The sequence below is a fragment of the Oikopleura dioica genome, chromosome 1, assembly GCF_907165135.1.
Source record: "Oikopleura dioica chromosome 1, OKI2018_I68_1.0, whole genome shotgun sequence".
NCBI lineage: Eukaryota > Metazoa > Chordata > Appendicularia > Copelata > Oikopleuridae > Oikopleura > Oikopleura dioica.
This window is the reverse complement of record NC_137291.1, coordinates 3737411-3759258: the sequence shown is the minus strand read 5'-3', so window position 1 is coordinate 3759258 and position 21848 is coordinate 3737411. Positions and strand designations below refer to the sequence as shown.

At 42.1% G+C, this 21848-nt stretch overlaps 1 protein-coding gene across 1 annotated transcript; it reads left to right on the top strand.

Moving 5' to 3' along the window:
* Positions 1 to 13754: 13754 nt before the first annotated feature.
* On the top strand, positions 13755 to 20766 carry LOC145711268 (uncharacterized). Its single transcript, XM_081788990.1, has 4 exons — positions 13755 to 13902; positions 18442 to 18552; positions 19839 to 20052; positions 20095 to 20766. The coding sequence occupies exons 1-4, from the start codon at positions 13847 to 13849 to the stop codon at positions 20311 to 20313; spliced, it is 600 nt and encodes a 199-aa protein (XP_081645116.1). The 5' UTR covers positions 13755 to 13846; the 3' UTR covers positions 20314 to 20766.
* Positions 20767 to 21848: the final 1082 nt, after the last annotated feature.

The following is a 21848-nucleotide window of genomic DNA, read 5'->3' as shown; positions in this document are numbered from 1 at the left end:
CCAGCCCTGGCCGACGCGCTCAAAGAAAGAAGCATCAGAATCGACAGCCCCGAATGGCACAGCTTACATCAGGAGCTTGCGCAGATCTTCAAAAACGACTCGAACGCAGCGGCCACCAAAAACCTCATCAAAAAGATCCAAGAAACGGAGGTGGAGGGCTTCGATTCAATCATTGAAGCCTGGAAAGCGACGGAAATCCTACTCAGCAGCGGATGGGATAATCTCCTCGACTTCGTGACAAGATTCAATTCGCTAGACTCGGCCGTCAAGAAAAGAAACAGAGCCGAAGATCCCTTTCTTAAAGGCCTAATCATCTACCACGACGCGCTCCAATACGCCAGAAACAGCTTCTCTGCTTTTCCGATTGGCAAAGGGGCCAATTCCGCACTTGAGCCGCTCTCCACCCTCGCAATCCAAATTTCAGACGTCAAAAAAGGCGACTGGAATGAAGTAGCGGCTCTGATCGCAACAGAAGCGTCAAAACGAAGCTACCTGACCATCGTTTTCCCAAGCAACGAAGATGCAAAAAGCTTCAAACAGCAGCTATCGTTTCACGCGATTTACAATCTGCGAATTGTCACGCCTAAAAATTCGCCGAGCTCAACCCTGCCTTTACCATCGTATGGAACATCTACACACTCGGCTGCGATGGCGAATATGACTCGATTCAGACGCCTTGCTGGGCACACCCCAAAGTTGCAGGAGAAATGTTCAAAACCTGCAATGGCGAAGCCTCGCGCCCCTGGCCGATGGAAATTTCCACCAAAATCAGCCTCAGGTAAATAAAAAATAAAGCCTCCAGGAAAAATAAGTATATTTTATACAGGTCAAAAAAAAAGAGCCTCAAAAAGAAGCTCCAGAAGCTTGTGGTAAGAAAAAAGTAAAACTTTACAATTTACTTACTCAAGTAATTAGATTGAAAAGCCCTCGGTAAAAAATAAGTAATTTTTTACATCTTGTTAACAAAAAAAAAGGGGCCTCAAAAATAAAGACTCGATACGCCCTCGGTAAGAAATTAGTAATTTCTTACAAATTCAGCCTCAGATAAATTAAAATTTTTTTAGAAACCTTGGGTAAAAAATATGTAATTTTTTACATTTATTTTACTAAAGAAGAGCCCCAAAATGATAAGCTGAAAATATGTAGAATCCGGCTCTAACAGAATCTAGAAAAAAGAAGCTTAAACAAATTCTCAGATCCGCGAATGCATCTTGGGAAGAAATAGCGGCAGAAAAGCATGACATCAGCATCGCCGGGCCATTCACAACCCACATTCGCGACATTCTGATGGACGCAGTAAAAGCGGCAAGCCACTTTTTATCCAAGGAAGAAGCTCCAGCAGCTGAGGCAGAAAATTTCTTCCCGAATGTCTGGACGCCAGCGCTACAGAAGCTTGAAGAAAGAATCGCTAGAGTCCTACGTCAGACGGAAGCCAAGCAACATTAGCGCCTGTCCAGAGAAACCCTGACCCCACTTCTAATTTTCACACTCTTCAGGAGAAGGGAGACAATAGAAAAGCGACAGAAGCTTAGAGAATCTAATCGGCTCGAACCGAACTCCAGCCAGTTAAATTGTCCCCTTAAAAGAGAAATCGCCCAGAAAAATTTTAAATCCATAAAGCCTCACACCAGAAACCAAATAAGCAGCAAAAATCCCAGGAAAAGGGTTCATAGCCAGTGAATCAAAATACAATTAAGCATCCTTTATAAAAAGAAAGGAAAAACCCATTCCAAAGCAGAAAAAACGAGCGTGGGAAAATTCCCGCGGCGAGCGAGCGCCAGCCAATCAGGAGCGGGCGCGCCGCGAACTCAGATCATTGGAAATTCTGAGAATTGAAACAAAATAAAGAGAATCGCTCGCCCCAAAAAAGAGAATCAAAAAAAAAAAGAAGCTTCCGAGAGAATTTTTCCCGCTTTAGCTGCTCAAAACAAAATTTTATTTGATAAAACTTAAAATTTGCCGCTCGTACTCAAATTTTTTCTTTCCGTGCCAACAAAAATTCAAAATTTTCAAAAAAAAAAATTAATCGAAATTTCTTTCTAGACACGGAATTATGAGCAGCAAAAGCAGCAACAAGCAGCAGATGCCCAAGCCCATCCTCAAGCAAGAGAAAAAGAAAGAGAAAGGCAATGCCATCTTCCAGAGGCACCGAGCGAAAGTGGCCCAGAAGTTTCTAGAGGTTACTGAAACCTTGATCAAAGGAAAAGAGTTTAAAAAGAAACCCTTAATAATCTGAAATGAAGATCATAAGATCACTTTTAAACTCATTTAAAAGGCCTCATGGACAAGGACATGAAGCTCACTCTCAAGAAGCATATGGAAGCGATGGAGAAAGCATCCAAAATCCTCTCAAAACTCGTCCGGGACGAGTACGGAGACTTGGAAGAAGAACACAAGCATCTCTCAGTCCCCAGCCTCTTCTACTCCTGCCTGAACGTCACCAAAGCGCACATCGACATCCCTTGGATCGTCTGCCTCGCATACCTGGAAGAAGGCGAGAACTTCGACGAAGCGGCCGAGCCAGTCTACTGGGAACGAATCGCCGATCTCAAGGCAAAGACTGGCTTCAGATTCAAGAAAGACAGAGTCCCTTCAAAGGATGAGCGAAGGGACATGAGGAGCGAAGTCAAGGCGAAGATGATCCGAGAGAAAGGCTGGGAAGAAACGAAAGCAGCTTCCTACGCACTGAAGTTCTTCCTCGAGCTTCCAGAAGATGCTTCAACTCAGACTTTGGACCCTCCAGCAGCAGAGCTCAAGCATCAGGAAGTCCAAACAGAACAAGGAAAGGATTTAAAAAGTCAGCAGAATCGCTAAGCCTCAAATAGTCTTAAAGCAAACATTATAATCCTTGAAAAAAGAGTCTCAGCAGCTGGAAGAACCGCCGGAAGCGCCTGAACCTGAGCCTCAGCAGCCTGAAAGTGAAGCCAGCGCAGCCGTCGACGTCGTCGCAGCCACGGACAGCGCAGAAAACGACAGCGACGATGAAGATTCTTTCAACGCGCAGTCAGGAAAGGATTCTTATAGCCAAATAAAAACGAAAAGTGAAGTTTCTCTAGAATTAAAACGGCTTTAAAATCCTCTATAAAGACCCAGGCCAGTTCAACCCGCCCGTCAAGATCGACCCAAGCAAACTCAGACGAGCCAGCGGCGATGACGAAGAAAAAGAAGAAATCCTCGAGGAAGAATTCTTCTCAGCAGCGGAAGAGCCACAGCTAGAAGGCTTCAGCGAACCCGCAGCCGCAGATCCGCCAAAGCAGCCAACTACAACAAGCTTCAGAGCCAAGATGATGGAGCGAAGACGAAGACACCAGCTCAGCCGCCGAAGTGGCCTCACCGAAGAGCTTCTCCAACAAGCGGAAGCCTCCTCACAGACAGAGGAGCGAGAAAAGCAGCGAAAGCAGCAGGAACGTGAGCGCCAGATGGAGATGGAACGTCAAGAAGAGGAAGAAAGACAAAAGCAGCAGGAGCTTGAGCGCCAGCGGAAGTTGGAAGAGCGAAAGAAGGAGGAAGAAGCTCGAAAGCGCCAAGAACAGCAGCAGAAGGAGCAAGAAGAACTGGCTCGACAACAACGAAAGAAAGAGGCCAAAGCTGCGGCTCAGCGTCAAGTGGAAGAAAACACCAGGATCCGCCAGCAGTACTTCCAGCAGAAGGAGAAAGAAGAACGCGAAAAGCAGCTAAAAGAAGCCCAGAAGGAAGAGAAGCCGCTCCTCAAGCCTCGCATCAGCATCTACGACGTGGCAGACACGGGCCGACCCGGGAATCACTACTTCCTGACCAAAAGCCAAGGAAAGGGTCACTTTGAAGCAGAAATAAAAATAATCTAAAAAAAAAAACCTTTTAAAAATAGAAACCAAAAAGTGACCTTTTAAAAAAGCCAAGCTCATGAGCAAGGATAGCGTCAGAGAAGCCCTGGGCGCCCCGAAAGAAAATGGTCTCTCCTACGCTGAACGAGAAGCGATCAAAGAAGCCTGGTACAGCAGCCTCAGCCACGAGAAGCTCATCAGCTCGCAGCAGGAGGGCCGATCACTCGCAAAGTACCACAGCCGCAGTGGTTGGACAATCAAGGACGAGCCGCCCTTCAAAGCATCCAGCCTCATCCGAAGCAAGGAAATCCGCGTCATGCACTACATCTTCGAATGGATGGATTACCGTGGCATCAAGAAAAGATTCCAAGAAGCTTACCGTAAGTTAGAACCAATGAAAACATAAATTAACAAATCTGCCTTTAGAAGCCGGCTTCATCAACCCAAAGCGTCTGGACATCCTCATCTGCTTCACAATGAAGATAGTCGGCGGCAAACTCGTCAAATTCATCAGACAAATGTTCGTCCGATGCCTCAACGACCTCAAAATCAGCATCCCTGCCATCAACATCGAAGCTGCCCCGACCTACTGATGCTGCCAAAAGAAGCAAGAAGATTCAAAAACAACGAAAAGTTGTTCATCATAGGAAAAGCCTCTTATTAATCATCTGTATCTTCAAATTTTTTAACGGAAAAAACTTTTACTTAGGCAAATAGCCAACTGTGCTAAAATAAATAAGCAAGTCTCAATAGAAGACATTCGACTCTTTACTGGCAAAAGAAATGTAGCACTAAGTCTCAAAAAGAAATACCTTTTAAGAATACAAGAGTCAAAAAAAAAGAGACTCAAAGACAAAAGTTTAGAAGGGCAAATGAAACTCGAGTCTGGATCATGCGAAGTCCCCCCAAAAGATTCACAGATGCCTTCAGCCTCAGGAGAAGGATAGATATAAAGTTTTGGATTAGCTTTTGATGCACGGAAGCTTCAGTAGCCAAAAAAAAAAAGAGGTCATTGAGATCAGGACTGATTCTATTTTTTGAATTAATCACTTAGAGTCGAAGCTTTAACCTGGAAGTAAGTCCACATTTTCACATAGAATCTAAATTTATGGTGCAAAGCTTCTTATCCTTAAAAAGAGGAATCCCTCTCGGAGAGCATCTCAGCAGAATCGGATGAGGAAGCAGCAGAGGAAGTCCCCGAAATACCAGCCACCCTTCCAACCGCTCATGAAGCAAGAACAACTCTTCAATTGGAAATTTTAAAAGCCCTAATCTGGGATATCCAAAATAGCCTCAACACGAACGCAGCGGTGCCTCCTAAAAGAGTCGCTTGCTATGGAGAAACGGTAGAGGCAAAAATGACGAACCTCGTCAAAGAAGCGCTGAAAATATTCTCAGAATCCCAAGAAGCTCCAAACGCGGTAAAAAAAATCCTCAGACAAATGGAAGAAGAGGAAACAGAAGCAGCCGAATCCACAGAGGCTTTCCAAGCTATTGCAACACTGCTCCACAGCACGTCAATCAACATCAACAGACGCATAGCATCTACTAATAAAATAGAAGTAGAAGCGATTCAGAACACAATCGAAGGGAAAGTAAGACCGCTAGTGGAGAATCTGATGAAGCAAGTCCACAATTCGGAAATCTTCCGGTCCAAAGAGCTGGTGTTTTGGGCAACTACGATGGCGCCTACTGAACAAGACTCAATAAGCGGAGAAGATCTTCAGAAGCTAGAAGAAGCCATCTTCTGGATAATAGGAAGGCTCTGGGGCCACCCAGCAGAAGCTATCCTGAAAATGGCCGTGGCCAAATGCGAGAAACTAGCAGCCTCGAACTCTAAAGCGTCAGTCAGATTCATTATCTACTCCCACATCTGGAACCTAAGATTCAAACAAGTCCTGAACAGAAGGGTGGAGGAAAGAAGTGCCTCCTTCTCAAACGAAAGACAGATGGCTGCAGCCATTGCGAACGCAATCTTTGGAGAAATCCTTTTCCAAATCACGAATACCCGCTGCATCTTCCCGAGACTCCTTTCAAGCGCGGCAAGATCGGCCTGGACGCATTTGAACTCCCTACTGGGTGAAGCTAACCCAATCAGCATCATTCTTAAGGATTTCTTGGCAAATGTGGATTGTAACCCGGAGTTTACAGCCTGGGACGCAATCTTATCATTACGAAGAATCTGGCCAAACCGCCAAAACATCCCGGAGGCCGAATACAAGATCCTCAATCTAAGTGGAATCGACGACAGAATCGAAAGAGGCTTAGAGAATCCAGCGTCACTGAGCGGCACGACTTACGAAAAGCTGTTTTGGCGAATCCCTATTCCTAAAAACTACGACCATGCAGGCGCCTGGAGACAAGGAGGAAAGCGAAAAAGAGAAGAAACCGAAGAAGGCGACGACTTGGGCGAGCATCGAGTCGCAAATGACGGCTCTAGCTAATAAAGGCGCGTTCGAGCCATTGAAAACTAGCCTCATCACACCTGTCACATTAAAAGAATCACACGTTAAAGGCCCAAACTCACTGCAAGAATGGAAAATCTATGAATCAAAGCTGCTAGAAAGAGTCGTTGCAGTCTTAGAAGGCCGCGAGAAGCCAGACTGGAGCTCACTCTTCTTCAAAAAAGAATCGGACTTCATCGCCGGCATTTGGACACACAATAAAGACAACTGGAGAACCCTGATTCATCAGATGCCAGAAAAAATCAAGCCTCTCATCTACCACTTCGTCATGAACGGGGCCGATCTATTTTATAACCTCAAGCCAATCTCGCACAAGCAGCCAGAAAAATTCAAGAAAAAGATGCTGGTTACGCGCTGGAAACGACATCACGCAAACTCAGAAACCCTCAAGAAGCTCGGAGGCAACCACAAAACTTGGAAAAACGGCCGCCTGCGCATCACAAAATTCGTTCCAAAGCCCTACGAGAAAATCGGGAAAAGATTCAAGAGTCTTACCGTAGCGAGCCAAGAAGCGGTCCTGTCTAGAAACGAAGAAATCATCGACCAAATCCTCACCTGGTGCAAGATGGGCTCAATCTCAAGGCTTCCAGAAGCATCGAAAAACTGCTGGCTGCAATCAGGCTTCATTCTAGTGGACAAGCCCGGAAAGGAAACAAGAGTCTGCCTCAACGGAGGAATCCTCAAACCACTTCAATTGTTTACCTTCCCCTGCAAATTAGATGCAGTAGGCACAGCGATTCAGATGCTCAACAGAGGCGACTTGCTGTTCAAGTTTGATGATAAAAAAGGCGAGAAATTTTTTGCCACAAAAAAAAAAACTGAAAAATTTAGGTTTTCATCAGCTGCCGATCTCAGAAGAAAGCCGCAAAATGGCCTGCTTCGAATGGGGAGGCCAAAGATTCATGAATAACATCTTGGCGTTCGGAATACCAGCCGCTCCAGGCATCTACCAGCTCATGAACCTCTGTGGCGTCAATTTTCTGAGAAAAAATGGGGTAAAAATCACGCTCTACCTCGATGATCGCCTCTTGATTGTGTCACCAGCATCAGACGAGGAAAGAAGACAGCTTCTAGACGGTACAAAAATCTGCAAAGAAGTCTGGGCGACAGCAGCTACTCTGATCTCCCTTGGCGGCTATGTGAACATCGAGAAAAGCACATTCAAACCGACGCAAAGAATCGAATTCCTAGGCTTCATTCTGGATACAGTCAAAGAAACGGTAGAAATACCTCCTCAACGCTGGAACGCCCTGATAAACCTCATGCAAGAAGCCCTAGAAAAGCAGCAAGTGGAAACCAAGCTGCTAGAAAGAATCAGAGGCACCATGGCAAGCATGGCAGAAGTCTTCTCCAACATGAGGCTTCTAATCCGCCAAACGACGCTCCTAATAACCCAGGCCATGCACAAAGATCAAGAATTCACGAAGCTTACAGATCAGGTCAGAAGCGAGTGGGCCAAGTGGAGGAAACTTGAAGAGAATGGACTTTCGAGAATCTGGACGCAGCATAACCGTCAAGAATCAGGCATTATTATCTATACAGATGCATCTATGCACGCGGGAGCAATCGTTATAGAACAATGGAATTTGGAAGAAAAATTTGCATGGGACGAAGAAATAGCAGACAGCCACATCTGCATAAAAGAGGCCATGGCTATCCTTTATGTCGTAGAATGGTACGGACCGAAGCTAGAAAACAAGCGAATCCTCTGCCTCTGCGACAACGACTCGGTCGTACAAGGCATCATGGTGGGAAGCAAAGACCTCGAAATGAACAGCATCTTAGTCAGAATCTGGGAAGTCGCCCAGAGATTCAATATTGATATGAAGGTCGACTGGGTTTCCACAAAAAAGCAGCTGGCAGACGCGCCTTCCAGAATCATCGATTCGAGAGAACAGCGGCTGACGAACAACGGCTTCGCATATCTGCAATCTCATCTCTCAAAGACGCTGGATGTCGACGTGGCAGCAACGGTAAGCATCGAGCAAAAGCACCAGTTCAAAAATAAAGCGGCCAACTTTTCAGGAAATTAACAAGAGATGCGAAGACTTCATTGCACGCAGAGAATCCGCACACGCGTTGGGCGCTGACTTTTTAAGCTTCCCAATATATAAATTGATTGGAAGAGTCCTTTATGCTTTCCCACCACAAGTTATAGCATACAAATTCTTCAAAAGACTCCTGGAGATCCCAACTCCATGGGCGCTTGTTATCACCATCTATGAGGCGGAAACACCGGTTGTCGCTGAAGCAAGGCTTAGAGGCCTAAGAATCTTCGACATTCCAGCAGACTCTATCCTCACGCCTTCGAAAATAAAGACAGAAGCTGGTTACTGGAAAATAGCATCGAATATATCCACCATAAAAATTATCTGCAATAGACTCTAAATTAGCAGCTCTTTGAGAACTATATTTTCTATCTTGCATCACACAAAATCGCAGCCCCAATTTTATAACCCAGCTGACTCGAACCCTTTCTTCAGATTGCCGCATCAACCTGCCAATATGGGCGACCATCATAATGTGTTGTCAATGTTGAAGGAGCACTTTACGTCCACGCAGCATGATTCAAGAACACGAGCTACGCGGATAGCCATCACGCAGGCCGACTACGAAGCCGACCAAGAATCCCCCGAAGCTTCGGAAGAGATAAAGCGGCTAAGACTCGAAATCGACGACATACGCAACGACCTCGTCTTCCACGATTCTATGACGGACGAACTCATCGTAAGATCCTAGCCACTAACCTTAAGTCGTCAAAAAGATGATTTTTAGGCCGAAATGAAGACTCTCGCCGAAAATCGCCAAAAAAGCATCGAAATCAAGGAAGCAGAGCCAAATGCAAGAAAGCGATCTGCCGAGGACAACAAGTTCTACGATGCCAACAACCCTAAAGAAATAGCGGAGGCACTCGAAAAACTAAGCGTCAAGAAAATGGAGCGCTACGCAGCGAAGTCCACCATGCTCAAGGCGATCAAGATTCGGGAAGCGGAAATCTCCGACCTGACTCATAAGAAAGGCGAGACAGCGGCAATTCACTCGGAAACCTGCCCAACAACAGGCATCACTTCCTACTACAGGGTAAAACTACCAAAAAGAGAATCCTAGAAAAACGAATTCTTTTAGACCCAGATCGGAGCGGTTGACCTTAACCAAGGCGAAGGTGAAAACCTGGACGAAATGGGCCGACGATTCCGCCACTTCATTACAGACGCGAAGAAGCAGCGAATGTTCAAGGGGCACGAGCTGATGGAGCTTCTAAGACGCTACAAAGCGGCTATGGGGCCTGAGAAGCGAGCAAAGCCAGTGGTAACGGCCATCATGGATTTCCTGATCAAAACCCCGGACATGCCTCGGAGAACAGCCCTCCTTCGATGCTCAGCCCTTATGACCGCCAACACCCAAATGGACTTCGAGCACTCCCTAAACATGAACATGACCACACCGCATCACAAAAAATGGCTACAAGCGGCGATGGACGGCTCAGAAGACTGGAGACTCACAGGAAAAGACTCCGGCAGCAAAAGGGGTCGCCGAGGCGGTTTCTCAGATGCAGGCTCAGCCAAAAAGCCGCGTGGAGACCACAACAACGGCCAAAAAACTGATAATACGGATGACCAGAAAAACAAAGGCTTCCGAGGCAGAGGCAGAGGCCGAGGACGAGGCAGAGGACGAGGTCGCGGAGGAGGAAACAGCAGCAACAATGACGCTCCCAAGAAATTTCAAGATCAAGGAGGCGTCGAGTAAAGCGTCAAGCCTCAGACAGCCAGCGCAAAATAAAACTGCCCCATAGCCACTCTATAAAAACCCTTTAAAAAAAAAACTGCCCCTCAATTAAACAGTAAAAGGGATTAGCCCACCATTCCTAAAAAAAAAAATATATTAAGAATTGTGGCAGTTTCTTAACCCCTGAAGTTTCAGAAATGACCTGGCTGGAACTCGAGAATCTCAAAGAACTCTGGGACATCGCCGAGGCTTTGGCAAGCTTCAACTACCAGGAAGCTTCCCACGAAGATATCATCCAACATTTCCTGGACAGGCTTCTAGTCAGACCGCAGCTTAAAGCCTACGCTTATGGCAAAGGGGTAACCCTCATCCAAGATGTAGCGGCCCTAAAACTAAACAAGGCCCTTAGCCAGAAAGAAAAGCGTCAAATAAAGCTCTGGTGCGAACACAGAGCGAGAGAATCTGCCAAAGAATCGCTTCAATTCCCCAAGGTAAGCGAACGGAAAAACCAAAAAAAAAAACCCAAATTTCAGCAAGCAGAAGTCCTGGAAGAATCGGAAGCAGTTAAGCTTTGGCACGAGCTCATGGAAACTAAAAAACCCAAGCCTCGAGAAGCAGCGATGGCCTTCTTCTTCACCTACGTCACGGGGGCTCGAATGGGCGAAGTTCTGAATCTCCGAATTGAGGACAGAAGCATCCTCAAAGAAAATGGCAAGGAGTACTGGCGCTTCCACATCAGAAGCAGCAAAACAGACCCTTTTTGCAAACGAATGGAAACGCTCAACGTTCCAATGGATATAGAACACGGAGCACCCATCACAACAGAGCTTCGACACCAACTACGTGACAAAGCAAAAGGTACAACAGCACCACGCAAACCCCAAAGCATCAAAAACCTTAAGGCTTAGTGTTTCCGCTTCTAGAAGGAAAAACAAGCATCGCGGGCGACTATCTGAGACGCTACAGTGAAAAGGCAGGACTCGACAAAAAGGTAAGAGCTACGCTAACCGAAAAAAAAATATTTTATGCCAAAATCTAGGTATCAGCCCACTCAGGCCGAGTCAGCTTCTACGTGGAGGGCCGCAGGGCCGGCCAAGCCCAAAACACACTGGCTCACACGATGCGCTGGGCACCAGGAAGCGTCATGCCAGACTATTACGAACGATGCTGGCTGGAATGCACCGATAACGGGGCCCCAGCATCAATTGCAGAGGCTCGAGCAGCTAAGAGGCGCCTCAAAGAACAACCTGAGACACAGCAGGTAGGAATTAAGCCTGAAAATATATTTAAAATAAGTCTAAGACAGGATCAGACTCCGAAGATCCGGAAGATGCTCAAGAAGCTAAGAAGCAGAAGAGCGAAACGGAATAATAAGCCTCTGGTAAAACCTTCGTTCAAACTGCCAATATTTCCAAAATAAAATTGCCATAATGACCTAGCAATGATGAGAATAACAAAAATGGTAGGGGAGGGAATATTCCTGTTACCATATTTATTAATGCGTGATTACTATACGAATATAGGATTCGGATTAGCAGCTTCAAGCATCGGTGGACTCGGATTAGCAACTAAAGAACCGACAGTGCCGTGACCCATTTCCAAAACGGGAGGTGATACAGGCGCAAGAGAGCGAGACACTTAAGCGGCTGCATAGAATCACGCAAGCCAGAACCGAAAATTATAGCCTAGGGCTATAATATTCACAGGGAAAAAGTTAAGAGAATCTTTGAGAGCCTCCAAACTCGCAAAGCCGAGAATTTAATCAACTCTCAAAGACACCCGCCCTCCGTCCCTAGAATAAGCGTTAGTATGTAGGTAAACGAGCACACGCTTACATACTACCCAAGCCATAACCTAGACTCAAAACGGCCAGAGTCTTCCATAGTATTGTAATTGCGCGTGCTCGGGAATATTCCTGTTACCATATTTATTAATGCGTGATTACTATACAATAAATCGATCGTCGCGGGTGAGTGACGAAAATAGAAGGGATGAGAGCGCGGTGATTGGAGGAGCTTGATTTTGACCGTGATATTGGGTGAGAAAAAAAGGGTTGAACAGATGGTGGTTCGATCCTTATCAGATTTTTATTGCGCATTTCTGTGAAAAAGAAGGGATTTCCGAGGGTTATTCAGAGGATTTCTTTTGTAAATATGAAATTTGTAGATATTTTTGAAAATAGACGACATTTTTTGTGTCGCAAAATGTCGCCGAATGTTGCCAAATGTCGCAAAATGTCGCCGAATGTCGCAAAATGTCGCCAAATTTCGCCGAATGTCGAAGAATGTCGCCGAATGTTGCCAAATGTCGTCAAAAAGCCAATAAACACTCTAACCCTAACCTTGAAAATCGGAAGGGCTCTACTTTTGCTCAATTTGGAACTTCATTTTTTTCTTCAAAAAGGTTGATTTTCACCAAATCTTGTAATTCTTGCCAAGTACCATGAGTATGCTTCAAAAAGTCCCTGATTGGAGCCCCTTAATTCTTTTCGAGAGCACTTTTCAATTTCAAGTGGAAATTTTCGATTCTTTTTTATCAAAAAAGGGAAAAATAAATTTTCTAATGAAATAAAGAATATTGTTTTTGAAATTCTCCCTCACGTGCAAAATCAGACGGTGAGAGAGGAAGCGGCGCAAATTTAGAATGAAAAGGTCGTAAAGATGTCAATTTTTTGCATGTTGCTTATTTGTCGATTGTGTCGCCAAATTGACAGAAACATCTGCGATTTGGCCGCGTTCCAAATCTACTCGCAATTAAGAAAATGAAACAGGAAAGCGTTTCGGGGGGCAGGAAACCCGGGGATAAACTCAGAAGCGGAAATGGCTAAACAGGGCTTTTTTACTGTATAATTTACGATAAAGGGCTGGACAACCTGTGTAGAAAGCCTTAGACAGGGTCAGAAAGAACTAAAATGAAAAGCCGCGCAGCGGCTTTTTCAAAAACGAAGCCGCGTAGTGGCTTCGCCAGAATTTTCGATAGAATGTAATGGCTAAATGAGCGAAGCCGCTTTGTGGCTTCGTTTTTCAGAAAGCCGCTGCGCGGCTTTTCATTTCAGTTCTATTAGACCCTGACTTAGGCTTTCTTCTTATGTTTCCAGGCTTAGGATGTCATATCTTCAATTTCCTTAAACTTCTGAAGGAGAAGCACGTGACCAAAAAAAAGGAAGTGACAAAAAGGCGGTCTGATTGAATCGAGTCTGAGTGCTCTCGAGAGTGTAGTCACAGATGGCGAGAAGCTCATAAGGAAGTAGCGGCGAGTTTGATCAGCTACCATGAAACAACTGCACCCTTTTTTCTAACTGCTGGTAAAGTTTCATAATTAGGTCCCTTGGGATCCCTTAATAAAACTCTACCGAATTTTTTTGTTTATTTTTTGCTTATAGAATCTTCAAATAAGGGTTCGAGCTTAGGATATATGGAAGAAAATAAGGGTATCATCATGGTAATTTTGGAAGAAAAGACCTCTTAAAAATTGGTAATTTTTGATGTCTTTTTCGAATTTTTGACGTTAAAATTTGTAAAATCTAAAAATTTTTTTTGCCCTGATTTTTCCGATGATCGAAAATTGCAATAACAGGTCAATTACAGTTATAAAATCCCTCCCTGATAAAAATGTCAAAAATGCGCTGTTTCTCACTCTGGCGCCCTCCGCGCTGCGCCGTCAACTCGCAGCGCTGCAAAAAAAGAGAAGAAATCGAAAAAATCGAGCGGCTCCGTTCTCAGCGTTATCGAGAGGTTTAATAATCCCAACTTATTGCAATTTTAAACACTTCATTCATTCATTTCGCCGCGAATAAGAGACGAAATTGAAGAATTAAAAAAGGAGAGAGTTGAATAAACGAAGAAAAAGAAGATGATAAAAACGGCGAGGAGTTTATTTTCTAGCTGTTGTTCTGGATTTGATGAAAGGTAGAAATATTATTATATAAAATTTTTTAAAAAAGCGAAAATAAAATTCGAAGAAAATAAGAAAATTAGATAAAAAATATCAATAAAAATATTGATTTTACTAAAAAAAGCCGCTAGCGGCTTCGAGGGATCTTTGACAAAAAAACTGCACTTTTCTTGTTTTTCTATTTGACTCAAAACTTCGCCCGAAAACCCCGAGATCTTTAATAACATTGCCATGCAGCGGCTTTTTTTAACTTAGCCGCGAATCGGCTTGTCCGGAACTCGAAACGATTGTTTTCGGCTTTTCATTTGAAATCTATCAGAATCCTGACACAGGGATTTTACTCAGTTATTCGAGCGAAGCTTCGAGTCAAAAAAGAAAGCGCGGCTTTTTTGTCTAAGATCGTTCAAAGCCGCAAGCGGCTTTTCGTTTTTACCATTAATCTTGTCGAAAAAATGCTTATGCTCCGCATTCTTAGAATCATTACTGTATTTGCACATCCCATTCTCAAATCGAGAAATCATCTCATCTCGTGCACAGACGTGAGCAAACACTTTTCCCTCTTTTTCCTGACCTTGAATTATCATTAAATCCAATTTCCTGCATTTTAAGTTGAAAATGAAGTAAACCGCAAGTCGGAAAATGGCAAGTTTTTCTTTTTGTAGCAAGTCGTTAAAAAACATGGTCAGTTCAAGCAAAATCACATAAAAATATTATTGGCAACACAGAAGCATGTAATTTTCACATCAAAATTATGCATTTTTGGAGAAAGCAGCAAATACCAGTTTTAATTGATACCTTTTTTTAATCAATGATTTTTTTTAAGCTTTTTGACTCGAAAAAAAAACTTTTTTTTTTATTTGATTGGAAGCCATTTGACAATGAGCATTTATCGGTGCGAGAAGCCGCTTGCGGCTTCGAGTAATGAAGAAGCCGCGCTTTTTCGCGGCTAGTTTTTTTTGACCAATTGAAGAAAATCTCTAGAAATATCGATGATAATTGAAAATTCGCTTGCGGCTTCGAGTGAATAAGAAACAAGCCGCGGTAAGCGCGGCTTTTAATTTTCTCTCAAACTCGAAGCCGCAAGCGAATTCTTGATTTTCAATCATCATTTGATCTTTATTCTTCAATTGGTCGTTTTTCCCTCCTTCAAAGTAAACAGAGAAAACGAAAGGATCGGAAAATGATGATTTTCGCGGGCTCCAAAAAATTTCCATAAATTTCCGTCATTGTCCATCATTCGCGCCAACTGCGCGTCAAATTGATTTCTGGCCGAAAAAAAGATCATCCTCCAAAAATGTTCTGTTTTCAAGGCATATTGAAATTGAATCTATTTTTGAAGGAAAATCAATAGTCAAGCACTTGTGACTTGGCAGAGTGATAAATCAATAGCGCAATCATCATCATCGTTGAATAGGAAATGAGAACAGCTGTTTTTCAGGTTCTCCTTTTCGAGTGAAGCTGTGTAGAAATCCTGAGTCAGGGTCTGAGTCAGGACTCAGGAGAGTTTTAAATTCAGGCGAAGCCGCGTTGCGGCTTTTTTTCTATAATAGCCGCAACGCGGCTTTTCCCTTTGTTCTTTACGACCCTGAGTCAGGTCTTCTACACAGGTTCCTGAACCCAGTTTTTCCCCAAATTTGGCCAAAAGTTCAGTTTTTTAAATTTTCCGATATGAAATTCCAATCCCTTCCTTTATCCAAAACCCGCTGGTTCAGATTTAATCGCACGTCATTTTACCCCCTCAATTTTTCGCATTCTTAGAGCCAAGGTAAAGTAAACGTAATGATAATTGGATCGAGCTTGGCAGATCATCCGAGCAGATTGAATGACGTGACTAGAGACCGTGCGTTTTTCTATTGTTTTTATTTGCTGATAAGATCGGTTTTATAATGATGGTTAACCCAACCGTGATAAGAGTTAGGAAACTTATTCTTCGCTCGGTAACGTGTGTTGAAAACCTGAGTCAGGCTCTGAAAGAGGCAAAATTTGAAAAGACGCGTCGCGGCTTTTATGAAATCGAAGCCGCTGCGCGGCTTTATTTTGATAAAAGCCGCTACGCGGCTTTTCATTTTTGCTCTTTCAGAACCTAACTCAGGTTTTCTACACAGGTTTTCGAGCCAAGCATTTATCCTTACTAAGGTTTAAAATTTCGTTTTTAGAAGTTAAATAAGGGTATCACTTCGTTATTTTTTCGAGCCAATCTGAAGGTTTCAATCAAATACGCCTTCGGAAAGACCAAAGTTGTGTTCATAATGGCCCCTCCTCATCCCTTAATTATTTTTGACTTTCTTCCGCGGCCAAAATTAGTCAATTAGTGTATCCTTTTCTCAGCAGAGGTCATTTACCGGTCAGCGTGGTCTCCTCTTTTTTGCTACTGTCGCAACCACGTGATCTCATGAATTTGTGAAACATGATTTTTCTTCATAATTATCATCCCCAAAGGTCGCTGTATAACGAGATGAGCTGTGAGCTGCGCGGAGCTTCTTACCGGATTTTTCGCGTTTTAGAAAACTTGGAATTTGGAATTTTTAATTCTTTCATTTTGACTCGGGATCAAGGGATCTTATCAAATCAAGGCAGGAGCTTATCTCATTAAAACCAAATACGGGTACGTCTGATGCCCGCCATGAGCAAATATATGTTCTAATAAGGGACACGCAAATTGGAGAAGTAGAATTTTCTCCCGTTCGATTTTGGCGAATTTGATGGTTATTACTTAAGCCTTAAGTCTTAAGGGTATCCATAAATTAACTCATTCAAGCTCTAGAACTCTTCATAAGCTACGTTTTGGCTATAAAGTCTTAGGGACTCCTAAGGGTATACAGGGAGAAAACGCTGTTTGAAGATTAGACAAAGTTGAGGGGTTCCTTAAGTTGAAATCTTCTTATTAAATAATTAAGGAAAAAGACAATATTTTAAAATAACTCTAGTCTAGAGTCTCTAGAACTAGATCTATTTCGTTTTTGGCCAATTTGACAGTAATAACTTAAGGGTATCAATAAAGTAACTCCTGTTTGCTCTAGAACCCATCATAAGCTTCATTTTGATAATAAAATCTTAAGGCCTCCTAGGGATTTACGGGGAGAAAAAGCTGTTTAAAAATTTCGACAAGGTCGGGGGGATCCTTAAGTTGAAAATTCTATATTTGAGAATTTAGGAACAATGATTTTATTTAAGAATTTTTCGTTAGAAAATTAAAACTGTCACTTCTATTTATAAAAAAACTGTAAACTTAGCTCTAAAAATCTAAAACACATGTTTTTCGCAACGGTTTTTTATTTTAGCCGCTGCGCGCAAAAAATAACTTTCGAAATAAATTTTTCAAAAAAGATTAATTTCAAAGAACTAAAAACGCGAAAACAAAGCACGATAAGGAACGGTATCGAAACCTCAGCACAGCTGTATTTTCAGCGCAAAATACGTGGAGCGAGAGTTTTCGATAAGCTCGAGCAAATATGACGGATACCCGGAGTGGTTTTGCTGGGATAATGAAGATTCTATCGTTGTTTCAAGGATTTCCCTATCAATAATAATTTCTAACATTTTTTCACAAAAACACTTTTTTTAAACACTTTTTCGCGAACTTGATATTGCTAATTGAAACGCAAAATTTTAAACAATTTATGCAGGGGTCTAATTAGAATAATTTATCGAAGAAAATATTCAACCGCGAAACAATTTAGTGGTTTAACGGAGTCAAACAAAAAATACGTTCAACATTAAAACTTCACAAAAACAAGATCAACTTTGCCGGTCTTGAGAGAAAAGAGATAGACAAAAAGAAGGTCCCCACATTAACAGGCAATTTTTTCGCGTTAAAATGGGGACCTTCTATTTTGTTAAAAATTCAAATTAGAAGGATTGTTCAACTTTCCGCTGAGCTCAATCTTTTCAAATGAAAAGAAAATTGAGTCCATGAAAACTGCGATTTTCCGCAATTGAAAAATTTCTTGTTGAAATAATGTTTCCTTGTAATGATTCCAATGGTCAAGTTTTCTTAATCTCGTTTCATTTTATTTAACAAGAACTTGCGTCAGATCAAAGCCAGGCACGTGGGGAAGACTCAATTAATGAGTTTTTAGAAAACTAAGCAAAAATCAAATTGTTCCATTTGACTCCTCGAAAATCGAGGAATCGAAAAATGGGTGGATCAGGAATTGAAAAAGAGAAACAACGGTGGCTGGATTATGCGACCGGTCGAATACGCTTTCCGGTTCCCATTGAAGCTCAACCCTTGCTTACGTTATTCGCATTCCTGGAGATTCAAATTCGATTACTGAATTTTCAGAATTTCAATTTGACCACGACTTTTTTATTTGTTCTGAAAAATAATTCTGTCAGTTTTTTGTCACGAATCGTAAAAAATCTTGACAAATTTTGCTTGGGCGGCTATTCGGCTGCTGATTGGCCGCATTCCCGAATAAATGCTTCTGGTTGGCTGAAAATTTCCATGCAAAATTTGTCGGGATTATTTGTCGGTTCCTTATCTTAGGCTGGTGGCCTAGCCCTTACCCTAACCCTCACCTAGTTTATCAGAAAAATCATCATCTTTTTAGACAACGGAGTATGGAAGACATCACCGAGCGAACAACTGATTTTTCCTCCTTCAAACTGCATCGCCCCTTTCCGCGAAAAACCCTGCCCCCGGAAAACCTGGTCAGGAAAGGGTTATTCTTTGCTGTTTATAAAACTATGATTCGAAAATCAAATCAAGTGCGGTTTTATTGAATTAAACAAACGAGAATACGTGGTTTGTCAACTAACGGCTTGTTGAAAAAACAATGTGGTAAGAAAAACACACGTTTTTTTTTACTCCGAAAATGCTGTTTTTGAAATTTTACGGAAATTGCTATTCAAGATAAATGAAAAAATATGAAATATATAAAATTTTCCCGTAAAAATTGACAATATGAGCGTTTGAACTTGATTTTTATTGAAAATAAGGGGTTCACTGCGAATTTAAAGGTATTTGAATATTTCTTTTTCCAAAAATAAGCACAGGTAGACCCTTATTTTCAATAAAAATCAACTGTTAACCCTTTTTTCGCCATTAAAAAGTAAAATTTGCAGCTTTGACCAAATTTTTTGACAATTTTTGACTAAGAAACTGCCATGAAATTCAAGAAATCGACCTTTTCTTGACTTTTTAGTCGAAATTTACTCAGAAATATTCATCAAAAATATTTTTTTTTATTGAACGACATTCTGACTACTTGACTGAGGATTTTCGACGCGCATATTTTTCATAATTTTAATTTGAAATAAGATATCGATTTTTTATTAATTTCATTGAACAAGGGAGCCTGATGATCAGTTTGTCAATTTTAATTTTGAAACAGGGCCAAAATGAACACCTGTTTTTCATTCTGAATAATTCAAATCGACAAACGAAAAGTCACACGATAGTAAAAAAATAAAATAAGAAAAATCGACCGGAGAGGATTTCCGCTCTGATAAACCCGTATTACGGGTCCCGTAAGACTACGGCTTATCGCGTTTGGTAAAACGTTGTTCGCTTGGCTGAAATGAGCTGGGAGCGGAAATATGATTGAGACGATAATGAAGAATTACTGTTGTGATTTGATAAGCTAATCGACCATTTCCTACTCAGCGAACGCTGATTTAGGGGGTCTGAACCGAGATTTTCGACTGTTAAGGGTTTCAACATCGATTGAGTAAGGGTTAAGGTTAGGTGCGCAAAAATGATGAAATCGATGTTGACACCCTTAATATTCTCTGTCAAAAATAGCTCGAAAGACGGAAAAAAGAAACTGCCGATTTTCGATGTTTTCGATTGGTGCACAATTTTCGATGAAATTTTGAGCCAAAATTTTGGAGAATTTTTTTGCAATTTTTACCATTTTTCTGACAATTTTTTCTCAAAAGAGTCAATTTTCGGCGAAATTTTCTTCCGAAACCGAATTCAGCAAAGAATAACTCATAAAAGCTGCAGTTCAAATCTATACCTCCCCGATCCGCCGCGCGATTACCTCGACCTTCCGCTAAGGTCACCTTACTGTCTGCTCTCTTCGGATTCTTCCACGACAGAATACTCAGAAAATGGGACAACTTCAGGTTCAGAGAAGCAATTGGACTGGATCTACCCGACTTACAGGCTGCTCAAGAGCTCGGTGGAATATACTGTTTTATATCTTGGAAAAGAAGACGTAAGTTAAATCAAAAATATTCGTTTAGTAAAAATTTTCTAGTGCTACGGCCAATCAAATCAGCAAGCAGTAACGGACTGTAACACGAATCTGATGCGCGAAATGTCTCGCCCGGAAAAGATCCGTCTCAGGATAAATGCGACGTCGATTTGTCTGGTCTCCGACGAAACAGATAAAGTGACGAAAAAGTTCAAAGTCCAAAATGTTGCGTTTGCAGCTCAGGATACCAATTTGGAGTTTGTTTTCAGGAATCGGGATTGAAATCAAGGAAGAATCACATTATTTTTCAACCAACTCATTTTCCATTGTGTCCTTGGCAAAGTAAAAAATCCCGAAAAAGCTTCATTGTCCAAGAAAAACGCCGGTACATGTGCCACAGTTTCAAGGGTTCAACCAATCTTCATACAGAACGAGTTCTGATGGCTCTTGGACAAGCTTTTGAAGGAAGGTTTTGAACACCAGAAAAGCCGTTTTTTAAGACAGCGAAATTCAAAACCGATCAAGTTGCCTTTCAGTTGAAAAAGTCCAAGACCCGTTTTTCAACCTCTGATTCGGGAATGAACGATGATGGTTCTCTGCCGCGAAATTCCGACTCGGAATCAGAGTGTTCTTTTTCAGCGTATCCGAGACGCGCGACTTTGCCTCAGCAGGATTTTTATCCATAAAAAAGCAAAAAACTGTACATTTCAAACTGTAAATAGAATAATTGTTCAATAAACCTCAAGCTCAATATTTCTTTTATATTCTTCTTGGCATCCTTGAAGATGAAAATGAAGGAAAAAAACATTGGAAATCAACGAAGAGAATTTATTTTCGAAAGCATTTTTGTCCTTTTCAAGCGTCGAAAAAGGAGAACTTGCTTTCGAATCGAAATGAACAAAAGTTCAAGGTCAAAAACGATTGGAACGACCATTGATTGCAAATTCATCTCGCTAAGAGCTCATAATTTATGCAGTTTCTATGCTTAATATACCATACAAAAATAACATACCAAGAGGCTCAGGTTCATTTTATCACCGCGAAATTCTACATCACAGAAAACTAGGGACAGTCACGTGTCATCAGCTTTTTGTTGCTTTCGTGAAAATAATTGATAAGCTTCTATTTTAAGGGCTGATAACTAGGTAAACTTGATGAAAAATGAGCTCTTTTTAGAGCTTATAAATCAGGGAGTATAATACAGTTTTAGAATTCTCAGAAGCTGGGGATCATTTTGACTATTGACACTTGGGGGTTTTGCTCATGCCCTGAGGGGTTTTAGGCCTTCCAAAGTCCCAAAATTTGGCCAATCTCGGTTAGAGGCTCATAACTTTTTTTCTCCCCACTTCTGGAGAAAGCCCACTATATGAGCTTGTAGAGGAGGCTCTGACGGTTCAGAATATGTATAGAAAACCACCGGACACCCCCCATTCTAGAGGCTCTAGAAGGTCTGGAAGTTGGGGAAGTCACAGGAAAATCAGTACTTTTTTTACGAAAATAGAGTAAAAGTGCAATATTTTTATCGGACATCGTTAGAAAAACGTTTTTACTGACTTTCTGACGCACAAAATTTACTCTGGGTTCATTTGAGGTCACGTGGGGTCATATTGTGAGAAAAAATTGAATTTCGTAAAAACTCACCTCGAAAGGACCCCAGACTAAATTTTGTGCGTCATAAAATCAGTAAATACGTTTTTTTACGATTTCCGATGAAAATATTGCACTTTTACTCTATTTCCGTAAAAATGTACTGATTTTCCTGTGACTTCCCCAACTTCCGGGCCTTCCAGAGGCTCTAGAATGGGGGGTGTCCGGTA

Excerpts from the sequence above, each read along its gene's own strand:
- LOC145711268 (XM_081788990.1), top strand. The coding sequence starts at position 13,847 with ATGATAAAAACGGCGAGGAGTTTATTTTCTAGCTGTTGTTCTGGATTT. Across the intron at positions 18,553-19,838 it reads GAAAACCTGGTCAGGAAAGG|TTCAAATCTATACCTCCCCG; the intron begins GTTATTCTTTGC and ends TAAAAGCTGCAG. Across the intron at positions 20,053-20,094 it reads TATATCTTGGAAAAGAAGAC|TGCTACGGCCAATCAAATCA; the intron begins GTAAGTTAAATC and ends AAAATTTTCTAG.